A 14,299-nucleotide genomic window follows, 5' to 3' on the forward strand; every position below is an offset into this window, starting at 1 on the left:
ATTTTTTAAAAGTGGTGTTCTTCTTAAGATAAAAACAGATTATTATCGTAATCCCTGACAGGAGCTTAATGAAGAACACAAAATATAAATGCTCCCCTCTTTCACTTTTCTCTTTTATTCAGAAAATGTGCCACTGTGTATACAGAGGTACATAATAGCCTCTAATCTCAAGGAGCTCACAGTCAATAGGGCGCTAAAGGCAAAAATTAGTAAAAACAGACTTGTCTTAAATACTGTTGTAGAAATACTTACAATATGGAGAAGAGTTAGGACTTGAAAGGCAGTCAGAATTGCCTGGCTAATAACAACTTAAAAGTAATCTTGGACTTCCCTGGTGGCGCAGTGGTTGAGAGTCCGCCTGCCGATGCAGGGGACACGGGTTCGTGCCCTGGTCTGGGAGGATCCCACATGCCGCGGAGCGGCTGGGCCCGTGAACCATGGCTGCTGAACCTGCGCGTCCGGAGCCTGTGCTCCGCAACGGGAGAGGCCACAACAGTGAGAGGCCCACGTACCACAAAAAAAAAAAAAAAAAAAGTAATCTTTTTTCTTTATGGGCTTAAAAATTTGGTCTGGTACCTTTTATACATTAGTATTTTTATTCTGTTATTGATATTCCTTAATTTTTCTTTTCTCAAAAGAGTTTGATGATCAGGGTGAATGGGGAGCAGGGTCTGCCCAGGAGCATGCATGTGAAGTACTTTACTGAGTTTCTAGATAGGACTGCAGTTTATCACTCACCTCTGCAAGTTGTGCTGAATGCAGATGTAGATGCACAAGTTGGATTAATCTAGAATGGGGGTTTGCAGAGGGATATGTGGCACTCCACTACACAAGAAAAAGAGGAAGCCCACATTGTTGGCAATGCAAAGAACTTTTTGTGTAAGTCACACGGGTTCTACAGTGTACTGAATATATACAGAAGGGAGGTCATCCTGAGGGAGTGATGATGAGTGAGGAGCAAATGATTGGATTTGATTATGTATGCAGTATTAAAGTAAAATATTTATCTTTTTTCAGGTCAACCAAGTTACTCATGATCAAGCAGTGGTGCTACAAAGTGCCCTTCAGAGCATTCCTAATCCGTCATCTGAATGCATGCTTAGAAATGTGTCAATTCGTCTTGCTCAGCAAATATCTGATGAGGTTAGTATTAAATTTGTAAGGCTGGAATTCTGGAAGGTTCGTTTCTTTCACTTTTGACCCTCTCTTCATGTAGAAATAACCCTTATCACATTTGGGGGCTTAATTTTCCTAGGCCCACTCACTTTAATCACTGACTCAGTCTAGATAAAGTTCCCTTAACATGAATTTTACCTAATGATAATATTAGTGCTTTTTGGTTTTAATCACCTTTATGTACAATGAACAGCATCCTTTTAAAGCATATAATTAAGTGAAATTTGACAAATACATATTTGTGTCACACGTCCACCATAGTCGAGACACAGAATGTCTCCATCACTCTTTCCGTATGCCCCTTTGAAGTCTCTTCTTCTTCCCTGTCTACCCCTGGCCTCAGATAACCCCTGATCTTTTGTTACTATATAGTAGTTTTCATTTTCTAGAATTTTACACAAGTGGAATCATACAGTGTGTGTTCTTTTATGTCTGGCTTCTTTCACTCAGAATAATGACTTTGAGAATTCTCTGTGTGGTGTGGACCATTAGTCCATTCCTTTTTATTGCTGAGTAATATCCCATTATGAATATTCCACATTGTGTTTATCCATATACTTGGAAAAGGACATTCTCTTTCTTAGCTGTGAATAAAGCTTCTGTGAACATTCTGTACAAGTGTTTGTGTGGACCTAAGTTTTTATTTCTCTTGGGTAAAAAACTAGGAGTGGAATGGTTTGATCACCTCTGTAGTCTTTTTAAGGTTCTTCTGAAAGTTAGTGTAGAGCCAGATAATAACTTGGAGAACATACTTCGTTGTATTGCTGTTAAATGAAATAATGGGACAAAGGCAACTTGGGAACCTAAAGACAGTGGTACTACTTCACAGCCATTCCTGTTTCCTTTACAGGGAGAAACATTTTTGCTTTTCTAGTGATTATTCCACTCTGATACTGTGTCAACTGTTTTGATTACTCATTATCTTGCAGGCTTCAAGATATATGCCTGATATTTGTGTAATTAGAGCTATACAAAAAATTATCTGGGCATCAGGATGTGGGGCATTACAGCTAGTATTTAGCCCAAATGAAGAAATCACTAAAATTTATGAGAAGGTAAGAATTATCACAGAAATATATTACCTTTAAGAAAATGTTTAATTGTGCATGAGGCTGAATTATTATGTCTGCCATCTTAATATAAAACTGTCTTTTTCTACTTCTCACTAAAGTCAAGTATAATTATTTCATACTGAATTTGTTTTCTCCTATTCTCTTTATTCTTCTTTCATCATCTTTCTGTCCTATGTATTTTGGTTTAGGTAACTGTCAATTGTGATATCATGGCATTTAAGTATTTTTGACTCTTAAAGCATTCAAGAGTGTCAGCCAATTAGGTATCATCCTTGATCTTCCATTAGCTTAATCAAATTATTTACAGAAGAGAGACTGTGTTTGACTCTTTGATTTTCTGTTATATATACCTGCCCCTGATAGCCACTGCTGCATATTTAGAAGGGGAAATTAAGTTATAGGAGCTTCCCTTTTATGGCCAACATAACCGTGATTTGCCTGGGATATATGTTGATGTCCTATACTGTTGGTTATTCACTCAGCTAATATTTGAACGCCTGTTCTTTTTCAGGCATGTACTATAAATATTACTTATTGATAACTTCAGTTTAGAATTTATTAGCTACCTACCCAAGTATATTTTAGGTCGTAAAACCTTCAGACCTTTCCTGAACGGTTGTCTGAGACAATTGCTTTTGAATAAAATGGCACTATAGGTAAGCTATAATGGGACTAGTCAGAAGTTGGGTACTCTGACTGCAGTGCCAGAGTGGTTCTTGAGGAAGGAATGATTGTTGGTGCAGAAGTACACAACTTAGAAGGTCTCTAAGAGCTTGGGGGACAAAGAAGCAGGTAATATGCTCAGTGTGCTCCTTCAGCCATCCTTGGGACGTAGCAAAAGAATAGAATTAGACTTTTATCATCTGTTTATACTCATTTCCATGCTATTTCAAAGGGGCCTCAAGAGTTGTAGGTAAAGAAGCTGAGGCCAAGTGGTTTAAGTGACTAGGTAAGTTTTAAGCACTAACTTGAAGTTTGTATGAGATTTTTCTTAAATATATCTCTAGGTAATTTGTCCTTGACTATAATTTTACAGACCAATGCAGGCAGTGAGCCAGATTTGGAAGATGAACAGGTTTGCTGTGAAGCATTGGAGGTGATGACGTTATGTTTTGCCTTGATTCCGACAGCCTTAGATACTCTTAGTAAAGAAAAGGCTTGGCAGACATTCATTATTGATTTACTGTTGCACTGTCACAGCAAGTAAGTGTCTTTTTTAATTGTAAGAAATTTGACCTTATTTTTTTAAGCAGAAATGAATGAATTTATGTTGGCAGAATTTATCCCAGGAATCAAATATTTATTGTCTCTATAGCACACTAATGTTTAGGAAATTTTTATTTAACTGTGTTTTGCCTAGACCTGAATTTGTTTGGTCTTACTGTCTACAAAATGTGAACATTAATTCTCGAAGTAAAATTAATTTTTCTGTAATTCCAGAATTTAGTTTCACCTAAGAGGTGTGTGTTTTAGCCCATTTAAAAAATCTGGCTTACAAGATTTAAATTAAATAGGACATTTAGCTTCCTTTATTAGATACCTAGGGCCAAGTGTTTTTTTTTAGTGAAGTTGTTAAGTCAATGTGGAATTCACAAGGCATGGTTATGGTAAGAACTTTTGCATTTTACACTGAGAATAAAGACCAATTATAAAGTCCTAGTTTTTCATTTTTAGAGCATTTATTCAATGACATTAATTTTGTTTTGGGCTTCTTTTTGTGCAAGTCAATCAAATTTGTAGAAAATTTAGGTTTTCCATCCTCTTATGTCAGTCTAAATCTTGACCTTCATAAGGTAACTTTTTAAACTTGAGCTCTAATCAGTATCATTGTTATATGTAATTAATCTGTCTCGTGTACATTTTGCAAAAAGACACAGGAAATGTTCACTTTGTTTATTCTTTCACATTCCATTCAACAATGACAGAAATCACTGATGAAAAGTTAGTGTAAAGTCAGAATAAGCACTTTGCTGACATGAAGCCTAGTGGTAAAGTTTTTTTCTTTTTTGTTTGTTTGTTTGTTTTTTTTAAGTGTACGTGGTGTGATGGAGTAGTAGGTTCAACTCACTCCAGGGCGTGCTGTAAAGTAATTTAGTGGTCTCCAGTGGGAATCTCTATTATTTTAGAAGTTCCTTGGTAATTTCCTTGAAGACATCTAGTTCAGCCTATGTTCTTTGATGGGATCCCCCCCGCCCAAATAAGCTTGAGCTTGCTATCTCTTTGAGAAAACTTTATCATCGTCGGACAACTCTGTATGTTAAGAAAGATAAATAGGTTGAATAAGTCTGGAGGAGAGGAAAGATGATTAGCCATGAGTTTTTTTTTTTTTTTTTTTTTTTGCGGTATGCGGGCCTCTCACTGTTGTGGCCTCTCCCGTTGCGGAGCACAGGCCCCGGATGGCAGGCTCAGCGGCCATGGCTCACGAGCCTAGCCGCTCCACGGCATGTGGGATCTTCCCGGACCGGGGCACGAACCCGTGTCCCCTGCATCGGCAGGCGGACTCTCAACCACTGTGCCACCAGGGAAGCCCTAGCCATGAGTTTTGATGAAGTCAGACCTGGAGGTACAAATTTCTTAATCTATGCTGATTTTTTTAAATTTTAAACTAAATTAGGAACTTATGTCACTTTCTTTGCTACTAAATATCAAGGAACTTTGTTTAATAAGTTTTCTGCCCTCTACTTTTATGAAAATCCCCATTATAGGAAGTTAGAACCATTTGACTCCTCTTCTTCCTGAAACTTGTGCACGATGAAGTAAAAAGTATCGTACACAGCACTTCTTCTCATGCCTCTGTTATCTTGTCTTTGACAACAATGGGGGTCTTCTAAGGTTAAGATCTTTTTTGAGCTTTAGGTATCTGACTTTCTTCCCTAGTACTGACTCTCACCCTGCCCTGCAGTTTTAGTTATATATGTATGTATTTATTTTTGGCTGCTTTGGTTCTTCGTTGCATGAGCAGGCTTCTCATCACGGTGGCTTCTCTTGTTGTGGAGCACGGGCTCTAGGCACGCGGGCTTCAGTAGTTGTGGCTCGTGGGCTCTAGAGCACAGGCTCAGTAGTTGGGGCGCACGGGCTTAGTTGCTCCGCGGCCTGTGGGATCTTCCTGGACCAGGGCTCGAACCCGTGTCCCCTGCATTGGTAGGCAGATTCTTAACCACTGCACCACCAGGGAAGCCCTGCCCTGCAGTTTTAAATCATCATATTATAAATATCAGAGTACCGGGCTTCGATACTTGCAGAGTATATCTTGCAAAATATGATCGTGTTGTTTTCCTGCTTAAAATCTTTCCATGTCTTCCCACTGTCTTTGAATTAAGTGTAAACATTTAAATTTGGTTTATAAGCACTCCACAATTTGGCTCTTGCTTCTACACACTCGAAAATTTCAACTTCAGGGCCACATTTTCCAGTAAGTTTTCTTTATCCCTAGAGGTCTCCCAGACCTCTGTTGCTATTAGAAGAGGTCTGCTTCCACATAACACCACTGATATTTTGTTGTAATTGCTCATAATTGGATTTGAATTCCTTTAAGTGGATTTGTTTTTTTTTTTTTTTAAGCCTCCTCCAGCACCTGTTGCTTTATACTCTGCCTGTTTAACTCCTTTATGTTACCTTGATGATCCATGGAGGCATTTGAGTTTGCCACTCCTGGCATAGTGCTTTCAAGGCACAGCTGAGTATTCTGGTAGAAGAAGAGAAAGGGATAATGCAGAAAAGGAGATTAGTAGGCGTCGGTTTACAGAAGGCCTTTGATGCTGAGATCCAAGTAGTGTTAGATTTTAATATTGTAGGCAGTCTCACTGATGAATAATTTATCAAGTACCCATTATGCACCAGGCAGTGTTCTAGCTACTGGGAATATAGCAGTGAAAAAAAACAGACAAAATGTCAGCCTTCTTGGAGTCTGTACTAAAGGGGATGGGGAGTGGGAAGAGAAGACATATGGGAAAATATGTAGTATGTTATATTAATAAATGCTATCAAGAGAAATAAATCAGGAATGGGGATGAGTGGGGAGGCAGGGTCATTGGAGTTCAGTTTTATGTAGGATAGTCAGAGAAGACTTCCCTGAAGTCTCTGGGGCTCTGAAAGAATGAGGTAGTGATCCATGCAGTTAATGGGGGAAGTGTGTTGGGTTTTTGGGTGGGGGTTTTTTGTTTTGTTTTTCATTTTAAATTGTATTTTTTATTTTGTTCAGCTTTATTGAGATATAATCAGCATATAACTGTGTAACTTTAAGGTGTACAAAGTGTTGATTTGATAGTCATATCTTGCAGTATGATTACCACCATAGCCTAAGGTTAGCTAACACCTCCATCATATTTCATTTTAAATTTTATTTCATTTTTTATATGAGAAATACATTTTGGTCATCTGAATGACCAAATATATATTTTTTTAATTTTTATTTTTTAATTGAGGTATATATAGCTGTTTTACAGTGTTTCAGGTGTACAGCACAGTGATTCAGTTATACATATTTTTTTTTCCAGATTCTTTTCAATCATAGATTATTACGAAATACTGTATTTCCTGTATTATATAGTAGGTCCTTGTTGTTCATCCATTTTATATGTAGTAGTCTGTTAATCCCAAATTCCAACTTTATCCGCCCGCGCCCCCCCTCCCCCGCCCCCCCGCCCCGGGGGGGAAGTGTGTTTTAAGCAGAAGAAACAACAGATGCAAATGTCCCAAGGCAGGAACATGCCTGACATGTAAAGAACAACATGGAGCCGAGTGTGGCTAGAACAGCAGAGGTGGGGGGGTTGTAGGAGGTGAGGCCAGAGAGGCAATAAGCAGCCTGTAAGGATTTTATAGATCATTGTAAAGACCTTAACTTTTACCCTAAGTGAGATGGGAATCCATTGGGGTTTTTTTTTTTTTTTTTTTTTTTGGTTTTTTTGCTGCGGCATGCGGGATCTTAGTTCCTTGACCAGGGATCAAACCTGTGTCCCCTGCATTGGGAGCACGGAGTCTTAACTACTCGACCACCAGGGAAGTCCCCCATTGGAGGGTTTTGAGCAGAAGAATGATATGCTCTGAGTTAACATTTTAAGTTTATTCTGGTTGCTTTGCAGGAAAGGCACTTAGACTATTTCATTAATCCAAATAAAAGATGAGAGAGTCTGGAAGTATGGCAATAGTAGAAGTGGTGAGAAATGATCAGATTTTGAGTATGTTGTGAAGATACAGGCAACAGGATTTTTTAGTAGATGTGTTTCTTTTGAAGCATTACCGAAGTCTGCGTGTGTGAGGGGAGGGTTCATCAGGAACTGACAAGCATCAACTCTTTATAGACCCTCACTCTATTTGGGCCGCATACCTTACTTTTTAAAAAATAAACTAGGGCAGTATGAATGACATATACCTTTGAAAATCTGGTAAAAGTTATGGACCTTCTCCCCAACAAAACCAAGTACTCCTGATGTCAGTGTATTTGAATTCCACCAAACTTAACCCACAAAGCTTCTAAAGGTCCCTATGGTTTATAGGACCATGTACAGGTTTCAGAAACCTAAAACATATCCAGGAGGGAGGCTAGTACACAGAATGTATACTGTCAAGTTCTTACATGGAACTAAAAATTTGTTTCTAAGCTGTCTATCAGCTAGCACATTGCCAGAAACAGTTATTCACCGAATGCAGTTTGTACGATAGACAAATGCTTCGTTAGCAGATACTTTTTGAGCATCTTCCATATGTCAGATGTTGTTCTAGGTTCTTCAACAAAGCAAAGCCCTGCCCTGAAAGAGCTTACTTTCTAATGGAGACAGACCTCCATCTTGTAAACAAACAGTATTTATACATCTGGTAACTGGTTCTCAGCACCTGTTATATGCCAGACATCATTTTTCATTCTGGAGGCACAGTAATAAACTAGATGATGTCTTTGCCCTCTTGGAGCATTTATTCTGGTGAGATCTGTATAGTATACATATTTTTTAAGAGACCCATGATGCTCAGGTAAAATTCCCAGTACTGTGACCAGAGACAAGTTTTTCCCATGGGTAATCATAGAATATTGTATAATACGGTGGTTCTCAATCTTTAGCACATGTTAGAATCACTTGAAGGCTTTATTAAAGCGCAGGTTGCTGGGGCCTGAGAAATTGCATTTTTAACAAGTTCTCAGATGCTGCTGATCTGGGTAACATGCTTTGGGAATCACTAGTATAATATCAGGGACATCTGCAGCAACATCCTTATTGTGTAATTGTAACAGAATTTCTACAGAGTTGTTCGCTCCAGAGCACAATGGAATAATTCTATGGAATGCCCAAAAGATGCTTAAGGCTTACTGTACAACTCTTGTACCTAGAGGAACATTTCCAGCCTGTTCCAAGAAAGGGGTGTTAGAAGGTATCCCTTAAACTCTTCAGTGACAATTTGAGGTTTTAGTTCTTGACACACAGCCTAAGTTCATCTGTTAAACGTTGCTGCTTAAAGGGGTGTTACGTATTCTTGTATTTTTACTTTTAATTTACTTACCCCTTAACACCCCACCCCCACCCCGAGAGACAGCATTGGAATCTTTTTTTTTCTTTTTCTAAATGAAGATAATATATTAAATGTGAAACATTTTTATTTCAGAACTGTTCGCCAGGTGGCACAGGAGCAGTTCTTTTTAATGTGCACCAGATGTTGCATGGGACACAGGCCTTTACTCTTCTTCATTACTCTGCTCTTCACCGTTTTGGGGGTGAGACATTTTTTAATATACTTATCATTGTGATTCATTCTTGTACATGGAACAGTCAAGAATTCATGGTTTTAGCTTGTATTAAAGTTGGAGCAGTCTATATTTATTTTAAAAATATTAGTAATTTCCCATCCTATGTTAGTCTATTAACTCTAGTTAATTCTGGGTTTTTAAAAAGTGGATTCTGAACATGGACATGTAAATTCATATTATTCTACTTTATTGTTTCAGAGCACAGCCAGAGAGAGAGCTAAACATTCAGGCGACTACTTTATTCTTTTAAGGCACCTTCTTAATTATGCTTACAATAGTAATATTAATATACCCAATGCTGAAGTTCTTCTCAATAATGAAATTGATTGGCTTAAAAGAATTAGGGTAAGTTGCATTTAATACTGTGTTTATCGTCAATAAATAAGATATTTTATTAATAGTTTATAGTTTTGAGCATTTTGGTTAAATGAAAAACAACAAAGAGTAATAAAAGGACCAAAGAATATACTCTGTGTTGGTGGATATTACTAACTCATGATTCCCAGAATGAATGCGTAAGTAGTTTTGTCAAATGCCTTGCTTTAAGACTTGAGACACTGATATTCAGCTTCTTCCATTTTCAAATGGGCCCGTTTTGCAAATTTTCATTTTAAAAAGTATTCTTGGATTGTTTTCATCAAAAAATGAGTCTGATAGACTAGCACTTAATTTAACTTTTGATCTTAACACCTGATACTTTTTACTTAGAGTTGTATGAGAATTTATTTCTGAAGAGATTGGTATCTTTTTTTTTTTTTTTTTTTTTATTTCGCGGTTCACGGGCCTCTCACTGTTGTGGCCTCTCCCGTTGTGGAGCACAGGCTCCTGACGCGCAGGCCCAGTGGCCATGGCTCACGGGCCTAGCCGCTCTGCGGCATGTGGGATCTTCCCGGACCGGGGCATGAACCTGTGTCCTCTGCATCAGCAGGCGGACTCTCAACCACTGCGCCACCAAGGAAGCCCAGATTGGTATCTTTTAGCCTTCAGATTAGCATTTCTTCTAGTTTGTAAAGCCTACTTCTAGAAAGTTCTGAAGAGAAAAAATCTCTTAGAATGGAAAGGTTTGAAGGAATTGCCTCTGTCTAGCTCAGTCTTGTTCTGACATCTCACCGCCCTTTTGTAAGTTAGGCATTTGATATTTTTCTTTGGCAGGATGATGTTAAAAGAACAGGTGAAACGGGTGTTGAAGAGACAATCTTGGAAGGCCACCTTGGAGTAACAAAAGAGTTACTGGCCTTTCAAACCCCTGAGAAAAAATATCATATTGGTTGTGAAAAAGGAGGTGCTAATCTCATTAAGGTAATTTCTGTCGGCTTGGTCCTAAGCTATGTATCATTAACATTCTACATGTTCATTAGCAAATCTGTCTGGTTAATTTATGGTATCATGTCTTGGGTGTGTTTTCTTGATCATTTCTCTTTTCTACTTTTAAAGAATATAGAGGTAACAGTAACTTTTAAAATATCGTTTCTAAATTTTGTACATGAATAAAATTTCACTACTGTGTGAAGTAAGCAAGCACTATTTAATTTTTCTGTTTAGAAAATCTGAACTTTTTACTTCATCAGACTATTCAGAATGAGACAGACTTCTATTATGTAAGACTGTGCATATTTACCATGTTTCTTTGAGTTTTTTCACATAACGTGGTAACTCGAGGAAACAAAAAGTATCATTTTAGGACATTTCATTTTTATTCAAGATGAGCTTTGGTATACATGTGATTAAAAGAGTAAATTTACTTAATGTGAATTTTTGTTAAGTGCTACAGTCAACTCATTCTTGATGAGTTTTTAACCTGAGAAATTGGGTTTGTTTGTTAATTGTAGTAAATAGTGTTTTGAAGTGGGATCTTTTTATTAGAAAATCTAAGTTTTCTGAAATGTAATGAAATCTTGAATTCTGACAATTAATTTAACATTATTTCCTTCCAAGAGACATTTCTTTCTTTAAAAAAAAATACATACGCATATAAAACTTTACATGTATTTTTATATAAATATGTATCATTGCTAATACATAATCCGTTTTTCACCTTTGTAGGAATTAATTGATGATTTCATCTTCCCTGCATCCAATGTTTACCTACGGTATATGAGAAATGGAGAACTGCCAGCTGAACAGGCTATTCCAGTCTGTAGTTCACCAGCTACCATTAATGCAGGCTTTGAGTTACTTGTAGCATTAGCTGTTGGCTGTGTGAGGAACCTCAAACAGATAGTAGATTCTTTGACTGAAATGTATTACATTGGCACAGCAATAACTAGTAAGTATTTTAAAATACAAAGTTCTGATGACAGTTCTCTAATGTGTTCAAATTCTGTTTTCCTTTTTTTTTTTTTTTTTGTGGTACCGGTACACGGGCCTCTCACTGTTGTGGCCCTCTCCCGTTGCGGAGCACAAGCTCCGGACGCGCAGGCTCAGCGGCCATGGCTCACGGGCCCAGCCGCTCCACGGCATGTGGGATCTTCCCAGACCAGGGCACAAACCTGTGTCCCCTGCATCGGCAGGAGGACTCTCAACCACTGCGCCACCAGGGAAGCCCTGTTTTCCTTCTAGTAAACATCTTCAACTCATGTTTTCCTTTCAGCAACTAGTATAACGTTTAAGACCATTACAAGCAATGAGTCTTAATGTAGAAAAGTTTTCAGATGTTTGTTAAATGTCTTCCTGTAAGTGGTACAAGTATTGAGCAACAAAATAAATTTCATTTCAGTCAAATCTGGACTGAAATCCAAACTCCAGAATAATAAACAGTCAAAATAAATTTCAGAGTTCAAACTTAAAAATTCAAATTACATGCATTGGAAAACCTTTCAGGCCCTCACTTTAGAAGCTCTTTAATGTTATTTTCATATGAGTTCTAAGAAAATCTGGTTTTAAAGAGAAGAATGTGAGAAGATAATATTTTAGTGCCCTTGGTCCTCAGCTAATGCTCACATGAAGCCCATGAAACAGACTGTAGACTGTAGATCTTACTGATACAGAACCGAAGCTCAAAAGGGATGAGGGCAATATAAAATGACTGAGACAGCAGAAATAAGAAAGCAGACCACAGTGGAGGCTCTTCTGTTTTAGGAGAAAACCATTTATCTACAAAGCTTAAGAATATAATTGATTATGGTAAGTTTTTAAGAACATGTCAAATTGTTTTTTGATATATTTTAGAATATAAGGACTTTTTAACATTTTAGGAGATTCTGATTAAAGTTCTTAAAATGTTAGACAGTTATTCTATCAAGTTTGTATATAGTAGGGTGGGGGGTTTTGTTTGTTTTTAAACAAATCCACAGTTTTATTTATTTAATTTTCATAAGTTTAAACCCTCAAGGGGGTACAGCAGCACACAGATTCTGTGGCCAGTGGCCTTAGCAGGAAGGTTGCTTTGGAATTTGACAGGAACCCAAGCCACTGTTTCCATGAGCACAAGTTACCTTTCCCCAGATTCTTCTGGTTTTGTTCAGTTTGCCACCAGGAGTCACTGTTGTTCTTTGCTTTGTACACATGAGCATATCTCTTGCCCAAGTAGAATTCAGTTTCATCTTGGGCATAAACACCTTCAGTTTTAAGAAGAGGAACCCTCTGGTTTCACAGGACCCTGCTTATAGCCAGCAAAAATAGAGCCTTGGACCACAGCCTTCCAGACCTATTTGCTGTTTTAGAAGTCCTGTTCCCAGTGCTCCTCCACAGGCTCCAAGACGGCAGAAAGAGAAAGGCCGCTTGTTTTTAAGTAGTACATTTGTGTGGTAACAATTTCAACTACCAGAGAAGGATGTATTCTAAAACATTTTTCCTGCCCATTCCATTCCCCTGGTCCCCTTCAATAGCTGTAACCGTTATCTTCAGTTCATGTCTATCCTCCCAGAATCTCTGAGTATGCAAAATCCACATACAAAATCTTTGTTTGTTTGTTTAGTTTTTTAACCACAGATTGGTGTGGAGTGCACAGTGTTCTTCACTTTGTTTTCCCCTTAATATATCTGTGATCATTTCCTATCAACACATAAATATTTATCTAAATCCGTTTATTAGCTATATACCTTTCTACCTTTCAGTTCAATATACTATATAATTTATTTAATTGGTCTTATACGTGATGATGTTTACATTGTTTCCAGGTTTATACTAGGTAGAGGGATATAGGCAGTGATTTACAGTTCTCACAGAACTCAAATCCACTATCTCGTTTGCTCCTCAAAATAACATGGTGATTATAGGCAAAGCACGTCTTACTACATTTATTAAGAAGGAAACAGAGGCTTGCCTGAAGATGAAAGAGTTGGTAAGCATCAGAACCTGGATGTGAACCCAGGTGATATCTTAGGATTATTTAAAACTTAGTAAGCTATCATATGTTGATATATTTGTATAACATTTCATGCCAGAAGGAGTTTGAAGGCACTTGAAAAAAACATATAAAAGTAGAAGAAGTTACAGTTCATAATGACTAAATTATAATAAAGTTAAAAGTAAAGTTAACATGTAGAAATTAGCCTTGTATCATCTTGTGAGACTGCCATAGAAGCAACATTAGATAAAGCATGGGTTCATAGATGGTGGGGTAAGAATCTATATAGTGGTATGTGTTGCTGTGTATCTTCAATTTGTTGAGGGTGAAATGCATACCTAGAGCACTATTTCAGGTGGCTATAGGAGTAGTGGAATTGTTGGTAATGTTAATTTATCAGCTTAATAAAGTCTAAAGTGGGCAAAATGTTTTTATTTGTGCTGCAAGAATCTTTTGTCTTCTCTCAGCTTGTGAAGCACTTACTGAGTGGGAATATCTGCCACCTGTTGGACCCCGCCCACCAAAAGGATTTGTGGGGCTGAAAAACGCTGGGGCTACTTGTTATATGAATTCTGTGATTCAGCAACTCTACATGATTCCGTCCATTAGGAATGGTATTCTCGCAATTGAAGGCACAGGTAGCGATGTAGATGATGATATGTCTGGGGATGAGAAGCAGGACAACGAGGTAAATTTTATTTAGCATTTTTGTTTTCTGTGTTTGAAGTTCTGATACGAGATACTGTTGTTCTCTCTTAGAAAGCGTTAGACTTTTCACTGGACCTGTTGGCAAATATTTGAAAATAAAGCTAGAATCTCCTGGCACAGACTGCTACCTCGACATAGTGCTCACTACCTAACAGACTTGCAACTACAGTTAATGTTTATGATAGTTTATACGTTTTAACACAACAGTTAATGTACTCACTTTTGGGGGTTTGGTATAATTTAGAGTTTGTATAATGATAAGAATCTTCATTTTTAGTAATAGTCTAAATTATATTTTTATTTTTCTATTTGATATTT

The 14,299-nt window shown here is 37.6% G+C and overlaps 1 protein-coding gene and 1 pseudogene across 4 annotated transcripts in view; one reads left to right on the forward strand and one right to left on the reverse strand.

Moving 5' to 3' along the window:
- USP9X (ubiquitin specific peptidase 9 X-linked) overlaps positions 1 to 14,299 on the forward strand; it is a 127,194-nt gene that overhangs the window by 85,175 nt on the left and 27,720 nt on the right. For all 3 annotated transcript variants that reach the window (XM_082865243.1, XM_082865244.1, XM_082865245.1), the window contains 8 exons: positions 1,018 to 1,143; positions 2,106 to 2,231; positions 3,286 to 3,452; positions 8,844 to 8,952; positions 9,184 to 9,330; positions 10,138 to 10,284; positions 11,029 to 11,251; positions 13,741 to 13,961. In XM_082865243.1, coding sequence (XP_082721369.1) covers positions 1,018 to 1,143; positions 2,106 to 2,231; positions 3,286 to 3,452; positions 8,844 to 8,952; positions 9,184 to 9,330; positions 10,138 to 10,284; positions 11,029 to 11,251; positions 13,741 to 13,961 — 1,266 coding nt within the window. The remainder of the gene's footprint in view (positions 1 to 1,017; positions 1,144 to 2,105; positions 2,232 to 3,285; positions 3,453 to 8,843; positions 8,953 to 9,183; positions 9,331 to 10,137; positions 10,285 to 11,028; positions 11,252 to 13,740; positions 13,962 to 14,299) is intronic.
- Positions 11,344 to 13,427, reverse strand: LOC309977995 (large ribosomal subunit protein eL33-like; annotated as a pseudogene). The gene is made up of 2 exons: positions 13,421 to 13,427; positions 11,344 to 12,638 (listed from the first exon to the last, which is right to left on the reverse strand). The product of its transcript is annotated as a large ribosomal subunit protein eL33-like (transcript).

Source organism: Leucopleurus acutus (assembly GCF_964270905.1).
Source record: "Leucopleurus acutus genome assembly, chromosome: X".
NCBI classification, from domain to species: Eukaryota; Metazoa; Chordata; class Mammalia; order Artiodactyla; family Delphinidae; genus Leucopleurus; species Leucopleurus acutus.